Raw genomic sequence first — 21,680 nt, 5'->3', positions numbered from 1 at the left:
ACTGGTCCCTTACCCTGTGACAGTGCACCCATGTTTGATTGCCCAACCAGCAGAAAATCTCTCAACACCTACACCATCAGTAGAACATTTCATTTTTCAATAAGGTCACCTCTCGTTCTTCTAAACTCCGGAGAAAATAGATCCAATTTGTTCAGCTTCTCAACCTAGAGCAAACTCTTCAAGGCCAAAGACCAATTTAGTGAACCTTTGTCATACCACCTCCAGTACAAATCTTTTCTTAAATGTGGACACCAGAACTGCACTGTACTCCAGATGTGGTCTCACCAAAACACTATACAACGCAAGCAAGATTTAGTCATTTGTGTAATCCAATTCCCTCACAGAAAGGCCAATATGCCATTTGCCTTCCTAATTGTTTAAAGTTTCTGTATGTTAAATCTTTGCATTCATTGAGCATAGAAGTTTCTTTGAACATCCACACTTAAAAGTCCCTCACCTTTTTTTAAAAACAAAAATCAGCTCTCCTATTCTTTTAAGGTGATTAACTTCATACTTCAACTCTATAATCCATCTACTATCTTGTTGTCCATTCACTTAATCTGTCTTTACAGCCTGTCTCAAATGCACTGCTTGCCTTTCCACCTAGCTTTGTATCATCAGTAAGCTTAGATACATTAGTCTGTCTCTTCATCCAAGTTATTAACATAGATTGTGAATAGCTGAGACCTCAACAGTTACTCATGATATTCCACTACTCTCAACCTGCCAACTTGAAAAGATTCCACATTCACCAATTCTCTATCCATGCTAATAGTTTGCCACCAGTCCTGTGCACTTACTTTCCTGTTAATCTTTTATGCAACACCTAATCAAAAGCTTTTATCAAATACTGGAATTCAACGTTTACTCGTCCTCCTTCATCTGCCTTAGTTACATTTGCAAAAACTCCAATACATTTGTTAAACAAGTTTTCCTTTGGTAAACCCATGTTAATAGTTCTGATTATACTATGCTTTTCTAACATTGCATTAACACTTTTTTTAGTAATTAATTCCAGCATTTTTCAAACAACTGATTTTAAGCTGACTGGTCTAGTTTTCTGTTTTCATTCTTCCCTCCTTTCTTGGAAAGTACAGCAACGTTTGCCAACTTCCATTCGGATGGAGCCATTCCCAATCCAAAGAATTCTGGAAAAATCACAGCCAGTGCATCTGCAGTCATCTCCTTTAGATCATGAGCATGCAAGCTATTGGGGGTTCTGGGAATGTGTGGCATTTTAGTCCCTTTCTTTGACATTAATTTCTCAATTTCCTCATTGATTTTAGCCCCAGTTTTTCATTTATTTCCAGAATGAAACTTGGTGTGTCTTCAATTGACTAGAGAGAAAATGTTGTTATTGACTCTGCCATTTCCTCATTCGCCATGATAATTTCTGTCCTTGATTTAAACAGACCAATATTAACTTTAGCTATCTCTTCACTTTTATGAATTTATAAAAACTCTTGCAACCTCTTTGTATTAGTGGCTAGTTTACTCCTTTTACCCCCTCATCATCTTCTTTGTTATCCTTTGCTGATTTCTAAAATATTCCCAATCCTCAGATGTTGCAATATTGCAAAAAGTAGTAAGCCTCTGATAATTCCCTAACCTACTGAAAAATATTTATAGGATAGCTTTTTTCTTGGAATGTAATTTTGTTAAAACATTTTGACCAGATCCCTTCTTTCAAGTCCTTAAGTCATCCTTTACTAGCAGAGCTACAATTCCTCCTGTCTTTCCAAAATATCATGTGCTCTGGAATATTTATTTCCCAACATTGATTACATTGCAGCCATGTCTCAGTGATTATATCTAAACCATTTACCTCTACCCATGGCAGCATTTTATCTCTTATTGCAAGTGCATTTGAATCAAAAGCCTTTTGCTTTGCTTTATTATTTTCACTGCATACTAACACATGTAACAAGTATTGTTTCTTGCACAGTAACAGGCAAAGCATATTGTACATAGAGGAGGAGAGGGTGCAGAATGTAGCATTACAGACATAGCTAGTACACAGAGAAAGATCAACTTAAACATAAGATGGGTCCATTCAAAAGTCTGATGGCAGCAGGGAAGAAGCTGTTCGAATTGGTTGGTCCGTGATCTTAGACTTTTGTATCTTTTTTCCGACAGAAGGTGGAAGAGAGCACGTCCAGGGTGCATAGGGTCCTTGATTATGCTGATTGCTTTTCCAAGGCAGTAGGAAACACAGATAGATAGAGGATGGTTTGCATGATGAATTGGGCTTTGTTCACCACCCTTTGTAGTTTGTGATCTTGAACACAGCAGGAGCCATATCAAACTGTGACACAGCAAGAATGCTTTCTATGGTGCATCTGTAAAAGTTGGTCAGTGACAGTAGATATGCCAAATTCCCTTAGGCGCATGAGAAATTAAGAGGCAATGGTGGGCTTTAATGATAGCACTGGTGTGGAGGGACCAGGCCAGGTTGTTGGCAATCTGGCCACTTAGAACCTTGAAGCTCCTTGACCATTTCCACTTCAATTCCATTGATGCAGACAGAGGACTGTCCTCCATTACACTTCTTGAAGTTGATGACCATCTCCTTCATTTTACTGACAATGGGGGAGAAATTATTGCCGTCACACCAGTTCAGCAGATTCTCTACCCCCTTCCTGGACTGTCTCATCATTCAATCGAATCATAGAATGTACAGCATGCGTACAGGCCCTTTGACCCAAACTGTTCCATACTCATCAAAAAGCCCATCTAAACTAACCCAATGTGCCTACATTTAGGCCCAGATCCCTCTAAACCTTTTCTATCCATTTATCTGTCCAAATGTCTTTTCAATAGTCAAATGTTCCTGTTTCAACCACTTCCTCTGGCAGTTCATTCCACATATATACCACCTCCTCATTAATTCTTTCCCCTCTTAACTTAAACCAATGCTGCTATCCCTCAGCATCCTACAATCCAAAAGGAGAAAAGTCTTATCTGCCCACTCTCTCCCTATATCTCAGTCCCTTCAGTCCTGGCAACATCCTTGCACATCTCTTCTGCACTCTCTCCAGTTTAATAACATCTTTTTTATGGCAAGGTGACCAAAACTGAACAAAATATTCCAGATGCAGCCTCACCAACATCTCATACAACTGCAACATAACTTCCTAACTTCTATACTAAATGCTTTGACTGATGAAGGATGCCAAGAGCCTTCTTCACTGCTCTACCTACTGGTGACTCCACCTTTAGAGGACTGTGCATCTGAACTCCAATGGCCCTCTGTTCCACAATACACCAAGGTCCTACCATTCATCATGAAAGTTCTATCTTATAGAATTATAGATGGCAGGAGGCCATCATTTAGCCCAGTCTATACTGACCACAATCCCACCCAGGCCCTATCCCCATAACTCTATGCATTTACCTTAACTAGTGCCCTTGACACTAAGGGGCAATTTAGCATGGCCAATCCACCTAACCCACACATCTTTGAACTGTGGTAGGAAACTGGAGCACTCAGAGGAAACTCAGACACGGAGAACATGCAAACTCCACCCAGTGACCCAAGCTAGGAACTGAACCTGAGAGGCAGTACTGTTACCACTGTGCCACATGCCACATCTTGATTTGACTTTCAAAATGGAACCTCTCATTTGTCAGTTTTGAACTCCATTTGCCATTTCTCTACCTACTTCCCCAGCTGATCAAGATCCCGTTGCAGCTTTTGATAACCTTCTTCACTGTCTACAATACCATCTATTTTAATGTAATCTGCAAACTTACTGATATCCTGTGGACATTCTCATCCAAATCCAAACAGCAACAGGTCCAGCACTGACCTGAGGCAGACCACTAGTCACAAGCCTCCAGTCTGACAAACATCCTTCTGCTTCTTACCATCAAGAGAATTATATATCCAATTTGCCAGCTCTCCCTCAATTCCATGTGATCTTACCTTTCAGAACAACCTACCACCTGGAACTTTACCAAAAGCCTTACTGAAATCCCTACAGACTACATCTACCACCCTACCCTCATCAACCTTCCTGGTCACTTAAAGAACTCCAACAAACTTGTAAGGCATGGTATCCCACGCACAAAGCTGTGCTGACTACTCCTAATCAAACCCTATCTTTCCAAATGCCTGTACATTTTATCCCTCTGAATCCTCCCTAGTAACTTATCCACAGTAGTTAGACTTACCAGTCTAATTCCCACATTTTTCTTTGCAGCCCTTCTTAAATAAGGGTACAAAATTTGCTACCCTCCAGTCTCATGGTACCTTACCATGGCTAACAATGATGCAAATATCTCAGCCAGGGCTCCCACAATTTCTTCTCTGTTCTTGGATGTACCTGGTCAGGGACAGGAGATTAATCCACCTTCATACATTTTAATACATCCATTACCTCCTCTACTGTAATGCAAACCTTCCAATATGTCACCACTAACTTTCCCAGGTTCAAGTCTTCATATCTTGTCTTTCTCCACAGAAAACAGCAGAAATATTCATCGAGAACCTTGCCCATCTCCTGCAGTTTCACCCTGTCCACTTTGGTCCTCAAGGGTTCCTATTTTCTCTTTAGTTATTCTTTTTCCTTTGATATACTTAGAGAATCCCTTTGAATTCACCTTAATCCTCTCACAGCCAAAATGGACCTCATGCCTCCTTTTTGTCCTCCTAATTTTCCTCGAGTAGACTCCAGTATCCTCGATATACCTTCAGGGAATCCCTCGATTCCAGCTGCTTGTACCCGAGCCATGTCTCCTTTCTCCAGGCCAAAATCTCAAATGTTTTGTCATCCAGTATTCATGACTCCTGTCAGTCTTACCCTTCACCACAGCAAGAACATATAGACCCTTAGCTCTAGCTGTTTCACTTTTGAAGGCCTCCCACTTGCCAGAGGTCCCTTTGCCCTCAAACAAGCTACTCCAGTCAACCATTGCTCCTGCTTGAATCCATCAAGATTCACCTTGCCCCAGTGGACCAGTTTTGTCCCTTTCCATAACTATTCTAAAATTAATAGCACTACGGTCACTGATTCCAAAGTGGTCCCCACTGTCACCTTAGTCATTTGCCTTGCTTATTTCCCAAGAGGAGATCAAGTTTTGCCCTTTTCCAAGTAGGGCCCTCCACATACTGCCCGAGCAAACTTTCCAGAACATATTTAACAAGTTCCACCCTATCTAAACCCTTAACACTATGGCAGTCCCAGCTTATATTAGGAAATTAAAATTCCAAACTATGGCGAGCCTACCCAATCTCCCTGCATATTTGTTCTTCTAATTCCCATTGACTATTTGGGGGCTTTGGTACAACCCCCAATAAGGTCACCATCCCCTTCTTATTTCTTAGTTATATCACAAAGCCTTGTTGCATGATCCCTCAGTTATTTCATCTGATTACTGCCTTGAGGCTCCCCTTAATAAAGAATGCAACTCCCTCCCTCTCTCCTCTTTCCTCCACCTTTGTCCTGCCTAAAGCACTTATACTCTAGAACATTAAGCTGCCAGTCCTGTTGCTCCCTTAGCCATGTTTCAGTTATGGCTATAAATATCCCAGTCCCATGTACCTATCCATGCCCTGGTTCATCAGCTCTCTTCCACTGAAATAGATGCAATTTAACTTAACAGGTTTTTCCTGCTCCTGCCTTTCATGTCCATTCAGCTTACCATTGCTAAATGTTGCATTTCCTTTCAGTCCCTCATTTGCTTCCCTGCTGAGGATCCCACCCCCCACCAATCTGATTTAAACCTCCCTTGTAGCAAATCTTCCCCCAGAATATTGGTCTCTCTCCAGTGCAGATATAACTGCCCCTCTTAAACAGGTCACCTCTGCTCCAGAAAAGATTCCAATGATCTGAAGCCCTGTCCCCTGCACCAATTCTTTAGCTACTCATTCATCTGCCATATTCTCCTGCTTTTACTCACTAGCACATGGCGCTGGAACTAATTCAGAGATTATCACCCTCGAGGTCCTGCTTCTTAATCTTTTCCCTAGCTCTCTGTAATCACTCCTCAGGACCTCATCCCCATTTCTAGTTACGCCATTTGTGCCAATGTGCACAATGACTTCTGGCTGCTGACCTTCCCCCTTGAGAATATCCTGCAGCCTTTCCAAGATATTCTTGACTCTGGCAGCTTGGAGGCAACAGACCAACTTGCGCTCCCGTTTGCCGTCACAGAATCTCCTGTCTGTCCGCCTATCAAATCTCCGATCACTATCGTTCTGTTTACTGCTATGCCCCAGAGTCAGTCTTTGTGCCACAGATCTGGCTACTGTTGTTTTTACTTGAATGGTCGTTTCCCCACCAGTGTACTTCTTTACAAGGGGAATGGCCACAGTGATTCCTACATTCTCTGCTTGCACCTTAGGTGTGACCACCTCAAAAACTCTGATCTATAATGTGCTCAGCATGCCAGATGACCTCAATGCACCCAGCTCTCTAACTTGGTCTCTCGGGAACTGCAGCCATCAGGGGCAACAGAATTTAGGAGACAGGCATTGGAGGGGCATGGGCAGTGTGGCATTTATTACAGGTTGGATCAAAATTTGGAAAAATCTTAGCTAATTTAACTTTAGATAAATGCATTAATGTAAAATTTTAAATTGTAGCACATACAGATGAGCAACGTACACAACAGAAAATAGATGTTATCTTCTGACAAGTCAGAATCAAAATCTTGCTTCCAAGTGTTTGAAAGTAAAAAGCACACTGTAGTGAAAATATCAGATGATATAATTTGGAAATGAACATCCCAAGTAGTAGAGGACTAGAGGGCCTTGGAGAGCATTTCCAAAGATCCCTGAAGGCAGCAGCATAGCTAGATTAGGTGACTGAGAAGGCATAGGGGATACTTGCCTTTATTAAAGGAGGCTTGGAATATAAGAGCAGTGAAGTTATGATAGAACTGTATAAAATTATTACACCACAACTGGAGTATTGTGATCATTTTGGTCACCACACCACAGGAAAGATGAGATTGCACTAGAAAGGATGCAGTGGAGATTCACCAAGGTACTGCCTGGGCTGGAGCATTTTAGCAATGAAAAGAGGCGAGTTACTGATCAAAGTGTACACAAAATTTTGAGACATGGAGTAGATAGGGAGGCACTTCTCCCCTTAGTAAAGGAGAGAATAACCAAGGGGCATAGGTTTAAGGTAGTGGACAAGAGACTTACTGGAATTAAGAGGAAAGGGATTTTCAGACGGTGATAGAAACCTGGAAATCACTGTCTGAAAGGATGATAGTGGCGGGAACCCTCAACATTTAAGAAGCATTTAGATGAGCACTTGAAATGTCATATTTACAAGTCCACAGACAAAATGCTGGAAACAGAAATCCACAGTGCTGGAGGCCATTCAGACCATTGAATCAGCACCAACGCCACAACCTCATGCATTTACCCTACCTAGTCCCCCTGACATTAAGGGGCAATTTAGCATGGCATATAGTGATCCTATTTTACAAATTCTGGGTGTTCACTTCTTCTAAACAGAATAAATTAATTGGTATATTGAAAACAAAAACTTGGGATAAATAATGGAATGCACTGAACTATAGACATTTTAGCAAAATATTCATTTTTTTTTAAACAGAACTTAAGATCTGCTCAAGAAAGGGGCAAATTAGACCATCCTGCCAAGTTCTAATTTGTATGTTCCAACAAACGATCAAGGTGAAGCTTTAAAGGGTCTCCAAGGAATGGAATAATTAAAATGCCTAAATATTTAAAACTGTTTACAGAGACCTTGAAGGTGGCGATAGAAAAGGTGGTAACTCTTGGGAGTAGAGTTAAAAGGAAAAAGTTCACTTCTTTGCAAATTAATGTTAAAACCTGAAATATGACCAAATTGTTGGAGAGAAAATATGTGGGAGAGATGAGGCCAGATCAGAGATGTAAAGAAACAGATCATCACCATAGAGTTTCCACTTGACTCTACCCCAAATACTACCCAGTATACCTCCAAAAAGGTCCAAAGTGAAATTGTTAGGGACTCAATAAAAACGAGGCTAAAGCCTTTAGAATAGATATTATTTGCACGTGCTGATGTAACAGAAATACAATAGTTTTATCCATTTTATAAAAATGGATCCAATCCAAGTGTCTGAAGAATGAAAAGCTAGCCCCATTCCATCAAAAACCTGTGAATTCAGTTATAAGAATCGAAATAAGGAAGAAAAGTAGTCAAATGCACATGATATCAAAAAGACAGCTGATAAGAGGATTGCTCGCCCTGTATAATACCTGTCTGGTCAGGAGAGCTAACAGATGAAAGGACAGGTTTGGGATAGTGGACTAAGGGCTTCAGTTAATATGTTGACACCTATATTTAAAGAGAAATAGGCTAGTATGAATTGCAAAGCAGGGGATCCTTATCCATCTTTAAAAGATGCTTCACACAGCATAGGAGGGAACGCTTTGGAAGGAAATCATTTCAAAGCCAGACAATGATATTGGAGATGGTTGTGCCAAGGATTTTATTCTAAAGTTCTATTGGAAATCCATCAAGACCTGGTGCCCTGTTACTTTTTGGATTTAATTGCCTTTCATCTTATATTTCAATTGTATTTCATCTTGAGACAGGAACACTTGATATGCATTCGTAGAACCAGTCGTTAGGGATGGGATGTCAATATCAAAAAAAAATTCAATCGGTAGTGGTGATTGAAGTGGCAATTTCAGTACTAAGTTGGAGGAAGCAGACTGGCAAAGTTTGTAAGCCCAGAGCATCAGTTCTTTCACCATGCTCATAGATTACATTATGAACTGTGAATTTCTAAATCTCCCTTCACCCAAATCCTGCACCCTGGCTCCAAGCTAGTTTAAATCCCTGTCCACAACTATGGTTGTACTGTTAATCAGCTCAGTTCAAGTGCAGCCCATCACAATGGAGTAGTTCACTCTTCCCAGAGTACTGACTGATGCCATGGAACGAGTGAGCTATTTCATTGGGATGGGCAAAGAAATGGATATTTATACACCTACATGCAATAATAGCAGTGAGAGTGTAGTGTGACCCTATTCCAAAAATTAAGGATATGTCAATGAATTACAAAGGTTAATGGATACCAGGGATTGATCACCATCTCTAAATTAAGGTGTTCCTCTTTTTTTAAAAAAGAAAATATTAAAGTGATGTTACAAAGAAAGTTAAAATAAGAGTGATGGTTTGGTGCAAATTAGTAATTAAAATTAAGGAATGAAAATCCAAACCCTCATGTCAGTTTATTTTTCAAAGCCTATATATAGAATAATATTTATCCCTTTTGGTGAGTTTTTGTCAGTGGACACACTGCCAGTCACTTGGCATTCTTCATGGATGACAATGGACAAGATGATAATGACAATCACTAAATTTTAATTAAGAAAATTACAATTGATTAAATATTTGCTCCTTATTTTCTGACAATGACCAACACAAGGTCTGCCCTGGAGTTCAAGATTAACTTCTTGAATTCGCCTGGAGTACATTGCACTGGAACATTGAATTTAAAATTAATTTGCTATTGCTGCTTTTGTAATGGCATAGAGAGATAATTAATAAAATTATTGCTGGTAGCAAATTTGTTCTTGGTTTTGTTTTTCACTTGAATGATTTCACACAGGTAGAGAAAAAGTGCTTTCATTGGCAATTATACTGGTGTTAATGAGTGGTTGCTCCTTTAAAAAGATAATATCATTTATGTAGCAAACCAGCTAGAATAGCAAATTCGAAGACAGTCACATAGCATCAACACATATCTATACAGGCACATCTTAAGTGAAAAATGAAATCTGCAACTCTATTTGGTTTACGTTTTCCTTGAAATATTGAAAAAGCTTTCCATTGTCTGAGAAAAGTGGTAAAATGTGACTGTTTAAAAGATTCTACACTTGAAGAGCATTAATATTGGCTCATCATGCAGAGAGGAGGAGAACTTGGTTTTCCTTTGGTCTTATAATTGTACACAGAAGCAACAAAGGTACTTTTGCTTTGAGAAATGAGCCCCAGCAGAAGAGAACATGAATAAAGTTACCATCTAAGCAAAGCTATTTTAAGGAATAGCAACTTGAAAAACCAGTCACACAAGATGAAGGCCAGGATTTTCTCAGCCTTCTGTACTGCTCAAGGAGCGCAGCAGGCTGGGAGACATTAGTGGGAGGCCTTTAGAGGAATTTGTGGCTGGTGCTCAACCGATCAAGTCTGAGGCCATTTTTTCTAGCATAGCCAGCTCCGCAAGAGAAGTCAGGGAGAAGGGGACCTGGAAAAACATTGGAACAGTGGCCTCAGTACGCTGTTTCTGGCCGAGTGGGATGAGGAACCATGCCCCCATTTCCAGTGTGAATCTCTCGAGGCACAGAATGTCACAGATTCATTTAGATAAGTATGCCCAAAAACAGGTGGGAAAGTTCTTCCGTTTTCCCACCCATTGGGCACTTAGTTTTTTTTGGGGGGTGGGGGGAAATCCCAACTGAAGCTTTTTAAGAGGCATGCTTTCATGCAGATAAGAAACTGAAAAGTTTTTTTTGACTCATGTAGCATGGAGATTTTGTGAAATATTAAAAATAAGTTTGTTGGAATACTAAACAAAGTAAAGGTTATTTATACTTGTATGGTTAAACAACCCCAATGGGTTCCAAAATTGTTAAAAGCACACCACCCAAAGCTCACAAACTAAAAACAAGCTTTTACAGAAGTAGCTCAGAAGTTTATTGAGCAAGCCATGGTGCAATTAGAAAAGGTTTACCAGAAAGTATTTCAATACTTCTCCTGTATGAACATGCCAATTCTAACCCAACATTTAATAAATATTGTCATGTAATAAACAGACCACGGAGTAAAATGAGATCAGCTTTGCGCATCTCAGATATGTAGAGGTAGGGAATACAATATTATGTACAATGAAAGCATCAATGCAACTGAATTCAAATATGAAAATAAAATTCTGAATATACTTGCATTTTCATCATACATTTCCCATTTAAGTCCTTTAGCAAGGAATTACTTTTTGTTTTGAAATATTGTGATGGATGTACAAAAAAATGTTATGATTAAGTTACCAGTCCAGTCTGTGCTAAAGTGCTATACCATGAATGCATTATAGTAATTTATTTTCATAGTTTTACCTCGCCTTCGCCCATATGTCCTTGCTGCATGTAAACAGAAAGAAAACACTTTTCAATCATAGATAAATTTACTTCCTTTATCATACCCATGTTAAAAAAAGCTGTGCAGAAACCAAGTGTTATTTCATAGAAACAATTTAAATTAGTTTTATTCTGTGCCTTCAAAAGGCAAAGGAATAGATGCACTTAAAGTGGATGCCACTTTAGTTAAAAAGGACTTAATGTCAATACTGAAAACCCCAACTATCAGCCACTATCATTGTGCTGACAAGGATGTAATACCAAATTACTAATAACTTCTTCACACGTCCAGTTACTAGACAATCACATTTTCAAGAGGGAGGAACAAAGGAGGATGGGATAAATTGTGCCGCTGTTAAAATGGGGATGACTAATTTGCAAATTTCTTGTTTTTTCCCCAAATTGATGTGGAAACAGTAAATTAGTCGAATATCTATAAAAAATTTACAACTCCTACACTGATCACCGAAAGTAAACTAGTGCAAAAGTCTCAGCCCCAGCTAGCAAATCAAAAGAAATGGACATGAATTAGTCACGTGTTTGTTGGTACAGTACTTTAAAATCATTTCTTTCAGATATAGGCATTGCTAGTTTCTGAGAAGGATATGGTGGACCATTTTTATGGAGGTGCTCTCACAATGTTGCTAGTTTTTATTTAGGAAGTTCCAGGATTTAAACCCAGTGATGATGGGACAGCAACAATTTCAAGCCAGGATGTGTATGACTGAGGGAAATGTGAAAGCTATGTTAATCCCACATACCTACTGGAAATTGCAGATTTGAGAAGTGCTGCTGTAGTAGTCCTGATTAGTTGCTACAGTGCATGTAGGTAACATACTCAGGGTGCAGAGTAAGCTAGTGGCAGATGGAGTGAATGTTTAGGAATTTCACCCATTTAGGCAAGTACCAAAGGAAAAATCAGTAGGTGAGACATCACAAAACACCTATAATCTGATCTACTTGACTAGCCACAGTTTCTTCCAAAACACGCAACACACCTGATTCAAGCTATGCATTATTCTATTTCATAGATTAACCTGAAAAGCTCAAAAGCAGCCAACTAAATTGATCATATAGTCAAACTTGAACACATTAATGTCCTTGAAGCTGTACAGTTGTATTGTATCTAATCTCAGCCATCTCTATGTTCATAGAAGAGATCTCAATTAATCTCCCAAGAATTTAAAAGCAGAGTAGCAAAATAAATTACATCAGACCATCAACCGGAAGACGTCATGAAACTAATGTTAGTTAATAACAGAATCAGATTATAAAAGGTCTACAGGAAAGATGTGGAAACTTGGGAGGAATAGGAGTTGATTCAGTTATTTAGAAATTACTTCTATGAAAAGAGGTGATATAACAAGTAGTAAGCAGGCAGTATTAAGAATGTGATTAAGAATGAAGCAGAATGTGTAGACTCTCCTGAGAGCAGCTGTGAAGTGACAGAATGCATTCATATAGAAATTAGGAATGGAAATGTGGTAGTCTTGAATGGAAAATTTTAACTTCCGTATAGGTTAGAATAAGCAATCAAGTTCATGCCAGTAAAACAGGAAATTTCAAAGCATTAAGCTTTGACTTTAAAAAATGTCCTAGAATTAAACAATGGGAAAGCCATATTAAATGTAATAATGGAACCAGGTTTAGTCAACAGCTGAACATGTACGAAAATTTATTCATTAGAAACCAGAAATTGATCAAGTTCTATCTTCTATATGAAAAGAAATTGGAATAGCCACTACGATTAAAGATTTAGGATGAAACAGGCGCTGTCCAGAAAAAAAAGAGGCAAATCTGTTAAATGGATGAAACAGAAGAAGATCGGGAAGTGAAAAATGTGGCTGAAGGACTGGTGTGCAGAAAAGGGAGTTCCATTTCCTAAGATACCAGGACTAGTGCTGGGAGAAAACTATACCACTGGAACAGGCTCCACCTGAACCAAGCTGGGACCAGTGACTTAAAAAGGAAGATAAATAGGTGACTGACAAGTCAGGGTGGCATGGTGATACAGTGGTTAGTATTGCTGCCTCACAGCACCACAAGTTCAATTCCCAGCTTGGGTCACTGTCTGTGTGGAGTTTGCACATTCTCCATGACTGTGTGGGTTTCCTCTGGGTGTTCCAGTTTCCTTCCACAGTCCAAAGATGTGTGGGTTAGGTTAATCGACCATGCTAAATTGACTCACGTCAGGGGATTAGCAGGGTAAATATGTAGGAATAGGATTGTGGTCCATGCAGACTCAATGGGCCAAATGGCCTCCTCCTGCACAGCAGGGATTCTATGATAACAGTGGCCTTCTGTTTCAAGCCCAGCACCTTGGGGAAGGAATACTGGCTTTGAGGGAGTGCAACATAGGTTTAGTAGAACAATGCCTAGACTCCACAGGTTAAATTACAAGGAGAAAATACACAAATTAGGGGTTTATTCCTGAAATTTGGAACATTAAGGACTGATTGGATCGAAATGTGCAAGATGTTAAAAAGAGAACTGACAGGGAGAGAAAATATTCCAGCTGGTTGGGGAATCTAGGACCCAGTGACTAATGTGGTCCAACAATGGCCTTGTGTTTCATCACTTGCAATATCAAGGCATTGATACTGGAAAGTCCACTCGTCTATGCATTCAAGTAACTTCAAAATCGAGCTTTATTTCCTTGTTGAAAACCGAGGGCGCAATGGCATAGTTAAGTGTTTAAAAAGTTAATATGGCTACTGCAAGACTAAAATTCCCCAAAGTCTCTCAATGGGTCTGATGAAAATTTAAATCCATTAGGTGGAACACATTAAGATTTCTATTTAACATTATAACTTATCATAAAATGAAGCTGGATAGCACTTCATTATGAAACCCCAAAATTAATAACTCCTTTCAACAGGCAACCCAACTTCAATAAGCTTCCATTCAAGTCATTACATGACAAAAAAAGCAAAATGATGCCATCTTCTGCTGTGGAAATAGATTATGCACAAAAGCAATTTCATATGGATTATGACCTTTAATCTGCAAATTAGAAAGTGAGCTGGAGCATGATTGAGCAACTTGAGTTTTGATTAACTAGGTGTCTAAGATTTTGTGTAAATGTCTCATCTCTGATGAAAAAAATCATGGAAATGTCATAATTTTATTACCCACATTATTATAGGGTATCTGAGGTCATATGGTAATCCAAATTGAAGATGTGAGCAGAGTTCTGAAAATCCAATTGCAAATCAACTCTAACAGGAGAATTAGTAACGTGTGTAAATTGATTAACATTTCTTAAAATGACTGATGCTTAAATATCAATCTGCAGCACCATTGCTCACCCTACTTCAGATCATTTGTGGACAGTTCCATTGCAAGCAACTATCACTTAGAATACACAAGTCAATTCTAGCTTATCTTTCCTTTTATTTTAGAAAGAAGCATACTATTTCTTGTATTCAGCAAACCTCTGTCACTGTTTCCCATTTTTAACATGTTTTAACTTTCCAAGTTCTAGAGATCTGAAGAGGAGTTACATGTGGGCCAGCACAGTGGCAAGCACACCTGCCTCTCAGTGCCAGGGACCCAGGGTCGATTCCCAGCTTGGGTCATGGTCTGTGCAGACTTTGCACAGACCTTTTCCCCCCATGTCTACGTGCGTTTCCTCCCATAGTCTGAAAGGCATGCTGGTTAGGTGCATTGGCCATGCTAAATTCTCAAGTTACCCAAACCGGCACCAGATTGTGGCAACTAGGGAATATTCACAGTAACTTCATTACAATGTTAATATAAGACTACTTGTGACATTAATAAATAAAAACTTTAAAAATGTGGCGTAAAATATTAATTCTGTTTCTCTCTCCACAGATACTGCCAGATTGAGTATTTCCAGCACTTTATTTACTTTCCAGCCAATTGGCAGCCTCCACAATACAACAGGCATTAAAAAAATGCAGACCATATTAGCAATACATGAAGATAGAAATAGGAACTGTGGATGTGCAATGTGCCAAGATAATTCATGCCTATACTGCTTTAATTTTATTTGGAGCCAGAACACAATGTCATCAACTTGCATCAGTTGTGTTTTTAAACAGAATCTTATATGATGCATTGTGTCCAACGTAATAGAAATTATTAGCGTTTATTCACATAGGTGCTTTGTCTGTTCTATGCTGCATACTATACCCACTATCACCCCAACCACCATGTTTCCTTTCAAAATGTTTTAGCGCAGGGCTCTTTACAACTCTTGCTGCTATTTATCACAGAATAAAGCTTGCATGGTACATTCCAGGTTGCTGCACCATAAGAACATAAGAAATAGGAGCAGGAGTAGGCCATCTAGCCCTTCGAGCCTGCCCCGCCATTCAATAAGATCATGGCTGATCTGTCGTGGCTCAGTTCCACTTTCCCGCCCTCTCCCCATAACCCTTAATCCCTTCTCTTATCAAAAACCCATCAACCCGCTTCTTAAAAATATTTAGCGAGGCAGCCTCCACCACTTCAACGGGCAGAGAATTCCAGAGATTCACCACCCTTTGAGTGAAGAAGTTCCTCCTCAACTCCGTTCTAAACCGCCTCCCCTTTATCTTGAGGCTGTGCCCCCTAGTCCTACTGTCTTTTTTGAGCGGGAAGAGTCTCTCCACCTCTATCCTATCCATCCCATTCATCATCTTATACGTCTCAATGAGATCTCCCCTCATTCTTCTAAACTCTAACGAGTACAAGCCTAGTTTATTCAGCCTCTCCTCATAGCTCAATCCCCTCAACTCCGGTATCAGCCTAGTAAACCTCCTCTGCACTCCCTCCAGGGCCAAAATATCCTTGCGCAGGTGCGGCGCCCAAAACTGCACACAGTACTCCAGCTGCGGCCTCACCAATGCCCTATACAGCTGCAGCAAGACCTCCCTACTTTTATATTCAATCCCCCTCGCTATGAAGGCCAGCATCCCATTTGCCTTCCTGACCACCTGCTGCACCTGCAAGCTGGGTTTTTGCGATTCATGCACAAGGACCCCGAGGTCCCTCTGCACCGTCGCCTGCTGCAGTTTTTCGCCACATAAGTAATAGTCCTTCCTACCATTCTTCCTACCAAAGTGGACCACCTCACACTTGCCAACATTAAATTCCATTTGCCATTTCCTGGCCCATTCGCCCAGCCTATCTAGATCCTTCTGCAGACTCTCCACACCCTCCGCACAATTTGCCGTTCCCCCAATCTTGGTGTCATCAGCAAATTTCGACACCCTGCACTCGGTTCCCTCCTCCAGATCATCTATATAAATGGTAAATAGCTGAGGCCCCAGCACCGACCCCTGGGGCACCCCACTAGTCACCATCCGCCAATCCGAATAGCACCCATTGACCCCCACTCTCTGCCTCCTATTTGACAACCAATCCTCTATCCACGCTAACACCCTACCCCCAACTCCATGTCCCCTGACCTTCTGCAATAACCTCTTGTGAGGTACCTTGTCAAACGCCTTCTGAAAATCCAGAAAGACCACATCCACCGGCTCTCCTCTATCCACTGCCCTAGACACATCCTCATAGAACTCCAGTAAATTTGTCAGACACGACTTCCCTTTAATGAAACCGTGTTGCGTCCGCCCTATCAAGCAATTCCCTTCAAGATGCCTCGCAATTTCCTGCTTAATGATGGATTCTAACATTTTACCTACCACAGACGTTAAACTAACCGGCCTATAATTCCCCGCCTTTTGCCTGGCACCCTTCTTAAACAACGGCGTAACATTAGCCGTTTTCCAATCTTCCGGCACTTCCCCGGAATCCAGCGACGTCTGGAAAATAACCACCAAGGCATCCACTATCACCTCCGCCATTTCTTTCAGGACCCTCGGATGCATTCCATCCGGTCCTGGGGACTTGTCCACAATCAGCCCCTCCAGTCTGTCGAGCACCACCTCTCTAGTAACAGTAATGTCATTAAGACCCTCCATTCCTACCACCTTTCCATCGCTAACACCCGGCAAATTATTCACGTCCTCCTCCGTGAAGACAGAAACAAAAAAGTTATTCAAGACCTTCGCCATATCCCCATCCCCTACCACTAGCTCCCCTTTCTCATCCTCTAAAGGACCAACGTTCACCCTAGCCAGCCTCTTCCTTTTTATATATTTATAAAAACTCTTGCTATCCTTTTTTATATTAAGTGCTAGCCCAGCCTCATAGCTTCTCCTACCCTCCTTTATCAACTTCTTTGTCAATCTTTGTTGACATTTAAACCTTTCCCAATCCTCTTCTCGCCCACTGCTCTTAGCTACTCTAAATTCCTCCGCTTTTAATTTAACACTTTCCTTCACCTCCTTCGTTATCCACGGCTTATTACCTCTCTTCCTACTGTCCTTTTTAACCATCGGAATAAATTTCTGCTGAGCACCAAGAAAGATCTCCTTAAAGATCCTCCACTGCTCCTCAGCAGACCTACCTTCCAACACATTCCCCCAGTCCACATTCGCCAATTCTTCTCTCATCCTACCATACTCCCCTCTATTCAAACAAAGGACGCGTGTCCGGGAACCCACTTTCTCCTCCTCCATCTGCACCAGAAACTCCACCATACAATGATCACTCTCTCCAAGAGGATCCTTCACCGCAAGGTCCCTAATTCTACCCGCCTCATTACATAGCACCAGATCCAAGACAGCTTGCTCCCTCGTCGGCTCCAACACACACTGTTCAAGGAAATTATCCCGGCAGCATTCCAAGAACTCCTCCTCGAGCCCACCTCGTCCAACATGGGTCGACCAATCAATATGCAGATTGAAATCTCCCATAACTACTGCCGTCCCATTCCTGCACACCGCACTTATTTGCGTGTTAATAGCCCGCCCCACCTCCAGATCATTATTCGGGGGCCTATAGACGACACCCACCAGCGTCTTCCTCCCTTTGCTGTTCCTAATCACCACCCACAACGATTCCACGTTCTGCTCTTTGGCTCCGATATCATCCCTTGCTACCACCTTGATACTATCCTTAATCAGCAGAGCTACGCCACCCCCTCTTTCCTCCTGCCTATCCTTCCTAAACACTTGATAGCCCTGTACATTCATCTCCCAGTCCCTGTCACCTTGCAGCCACGTCTCTGTAATGGCCACCAGATCGTATCCATTTGTGTCGATCTGCGCCACCAGCTCATCCACTTTATTCCGAATGCTTCGTGCATTCAGATAAAGCGCTTTCATCCCAGCCTTCACCTGGACCCTATTTGCCGTAACGCCACCAATTGGGACATCCTCGGCCTCTTCCCTTACCTGTACCCTATCCTTAACTTTAGACCTCGTAGCGTCACCTACCCTCGCACCCTCCCCCCCCCTAATTAGTTTAAAGCCCTGTCTACAGTCCTCTTTACTCGATTCGCCAACACTCTGGTCCCAGCACGATTCAGACCAACCCCATCCCGCCCGAACAAGTCCCACCTACCCCAATACTGGTGCCAATGCCCCATAAATTCGAACCCATTCCTCCCACACCAATCCCTGAGCCACCCATTCACTTCCTTTATCCTGTCAACCCTACGCCCGTCTGCACTCAGTTCAGGCAGTAGCCCAGAGACGACCACCTTGTCGGTTCTACTTTTTAATTCCATTCCCAGCTTCTCATACTCCCTCCGCAGATCCTCAGTCCGCACTTTGCCTACACAGTTTACTGAGAATTTTACCACCTTGCCTTCAAAAAGCCATTTATGACAGTGACAACAAACATTATAAAATAGCTTCAACTGTCAGGAACACGGTGTTTTGTCAATTTATATCACTGAAAATCTTACCAGCTACAAATAGGGTACTTTGAATTTTAGAAATATTTGGCTATCCTGCTGCAGGAAATTTAAAACATGGATTCTATTACACACTATACATATTTATAGTAACGATAGTTGGCATTAAACAACAAGCTACTAAAGAGATTAGTTAAACAAAATGAATGCATCATGAATGTTTTATAAAATCTTATGAACCAAGGGATTGATTTATATCCTTGCTCAAACTAATTTGCTCTACCATGCATTTCATGGTTTTAGTTAATATCCTCTTGCAGCCAATAAAGGAAAAAAAAATCAGTTACCTGGACAGGGTAGAGAAGCTGGGCATAACCCTCTTACAAGGGAGGGGAAAAACATTGATAGCTGTTCAACTCATGAAGGGTTCATAGAATGATGAAGAAAAAATTGCTTCCAGTGGCTTAAGGGTTATATGGTACAATCTGAAATGTTAGGATTGGATATATACTTGGAGAAATATTTGTGAAGATACAAGGAAAAGTCAAGTCAAAGGAATGGGACTAATTGGATGGCTCTTATAAAAGGTGAACTAAAATGGCTCCTGTCCTATATGTTATGATTCCATTGCAGAATGAGAAAGGGTCAAATAGGCCAGAATCTAGAAATAGTTATTTAATCATTCTGCTCTTAGTACGTTTAAAATGAGTTAGAGTTCAAATACCAATGAGTCAACTTTTAAAAACCTATTATTTTATACTAATTTACTTATTCAAGCTTTCGTGTATATAGATGCTTCTACACTATATAAGCTACACCTGAAGTATATCTGTTGTTTCGCAGTGATACAAGACTGTCAAACTTACTGTTTATAATAAAGACGCTGTTTGCTTCTAATTTTTCAGATGCTCACTGCAGAGAGTCCTTAAGGTTACAAAATTTTACTTTACACTATAAAGATAGATGTTTCATAAGTAAAAATAATCATTGGTTGTTTTAACAGCAAAGACCTTAAATTAATGTCTACAGAAAATGAAGGGTTGCATTCAGAGTAATTCTTAGAAAATAAGTCTACTAAATTGTGATATTCACTATTTAGAAGACCCCATTAGAAATTCTAGTGTGTAGCACCACAGTGATACAATGCTGATTGGACCTGCAATTCTTCAATAGGAGAGTTCCCAATTTCAGCATTAAGAAATAATTTTGGGTATTTATGACAAGTACTTACCATTAATAGGAAGAGGATTGTCCGATCCAGGATGTGCGTAGTTTAAACGACCTATATAAAAATAAAACAAAGTTATAGGAAACCATGAACTGACAAGCTAGTTTTGGGTCACCCTTTCCAGCAAAAATACCACACCAATCCAATATCTAAGATTTTGGATAGGGATTTTGTTCTTAACTGGTAGTGCAATCCTTGGAGTTTTACTAGCACAACTGTTCGCCATTTAAAATCTGCAAGGACCATTTTTTGGGAAGCTGTGATCAGTTTCACCCTCGAATTAAGCACTTGATATGCCACAGAACTATTTGGATCATATATTGCTATTCATGTTATGTAGCATGTTGCTATACAGTATGTTTGTATTGAATGTGCTGAATTTAGATGTCTAGCTTTATAGCTTTTTTTTTTATAAAAACTGGGCTAAGAATGCTTTGCACAAGCAACTGTCATGTTCTTTCAGGTAAGAAATAGTATTATTTTCCATTCACAGGATCTGGATGCTGCTGGCTATAGCCCCCAAGGTGGTGATGGTGAGCCCCCTGCTTAATTTGGTGCAATGAAGATACTGCTACATTATTATTAACTTGAAACTACACAGCAACCCAAAAGTTCCCATGCAGACTGTGCCCAAGTTAGCCTCTTGAGTTGCCTTGTGCAAAAAAAAGCTTAAAAAGGACAATTAAAGGGTATGTTGGAAGAGTGTTCCAGGATTCTGACCTAGCAATATGCATTCAGGTCAGCATGGTGTGTTTGGGCAGGGAAGGGTTAGAGCTGGTGCTCCAATACATCTTCTGTCCACTCCTTCATCTAGGTGGTAGGAGGATTAGTTTGGGAAGATGCTGTCAAAGAAGGCATGGCAGTTTGTTGCAGTACGTCATTTAGGTGATATACACTGCAGCTATGATATGCTAAGGTTGGAAAAATAAATTTTAAGATGGCAGGTTTTAAAATCATAGATGGTATGAAGCTTGAATATTGCTGGAGCTGCAAAGCAAGTGGAATGTTTCCATCACACTCACGACTTGTGCCTTGTAGAGAGTATAAAGTTTCTGCAGAATCAGGATGTATGCCATCTGTCACAGGATGCCCTTCCTCTGGTCCTGTCTAGTTGCTATGTATGAGAGGCTGGTAATGATGACCTAGGTGATGGTGGGGTAATGTCATTGAAAGCAGAGGACAGGGGGATGGCTTTTGCTTAGCACAATATACTTCTCACATATCTGCCCAAGACTAAAATGTTGTTATAAAATCTTGCTGCATGCAGGCACATTACACAAGGAGTTGCAAAAGGAACAGAACAAAAAAAAAGTTACCCTTTCAGGCTCCAGTGCTTTTTGTCTTTATGATGGAATCTGTGGTCAGGGTTTGTAGTTTTGAGACAGATCTTAATGGAAAAGGGAAAACTGAAAAGGGAAAGCAAAAAAACTAAGACTGAAACAGATTGAAAACCAAAATTTCTGGGGAGATTAAGACTGGATGAAAGCTATAAAAGACCACAGCCATCCAAGCTCAATAGAAGTAGAAAAGTCCACTGGTGCAGAACAGGTAAGCTGAAGTCAGAGGCTAGATCCAGAAGCTGAGAATAAGCGAAGATCATTTCTGCAGTTTTTTCTATTACATGAAGATAACACTGT

At 40.6% G+C, this 21,680-nt stretch overlaps 1 protein-coding gene across 2 annotated transcripts in view; it reads right to left on the bottom strand.

Annotated features, from left to right (window-relative positions):
• The window catches only part of cpeb4b (cytoplasmic polyadenylation element binding protein 4b), an 87,937-nt gene that overhangs the window by 32,219 nt on the left and 34,038 nt on the right, over positions 1-21,680 (bottom strand). The window contains exons 3-4 of one of the 2 annotated variants that reach the window (XM_080201681.1): positions 20,047-20,097; positions 11,084-11,107 (exon numbers count right to left, since the gene is read on the bottom strand). In XM_080201681.1, the coding sequence (XP_080057807.1) occupies positions 11,084-11,107; positions 20,047-20,097 (75 nt within the window). The remainder of the gene's footprint in view (positions 1-11,083; positions 11,108-20,046; positions 20,098-21,680) is intronic. The other variant, XM_080201682.1, reaches the window with a different exon arrangement.

The sequence above is a fragment of the Carcharhinus amblyrhynchos genome, chromosome 13 (genome assembly GCF_965287045.1).
Source record: "Carcharhinus amblyrhynchos chromosome 13, sCarAmb.v2.hapA, whole genome shotgun sequence".
Taxonomy (NCBI): domain Eukaryota; kingdom Metazoa; phylum Chordata; class Chondrichthyes; order Carcharhiniformes; family Carcharhinidae; genus Carcharhinus; species Carcharhinus amblyrhynchos.
Note: the sequence above shows the minus strand (reverse complement) of the source record. Positions and strands in the feature narration are given on the sequence as shown.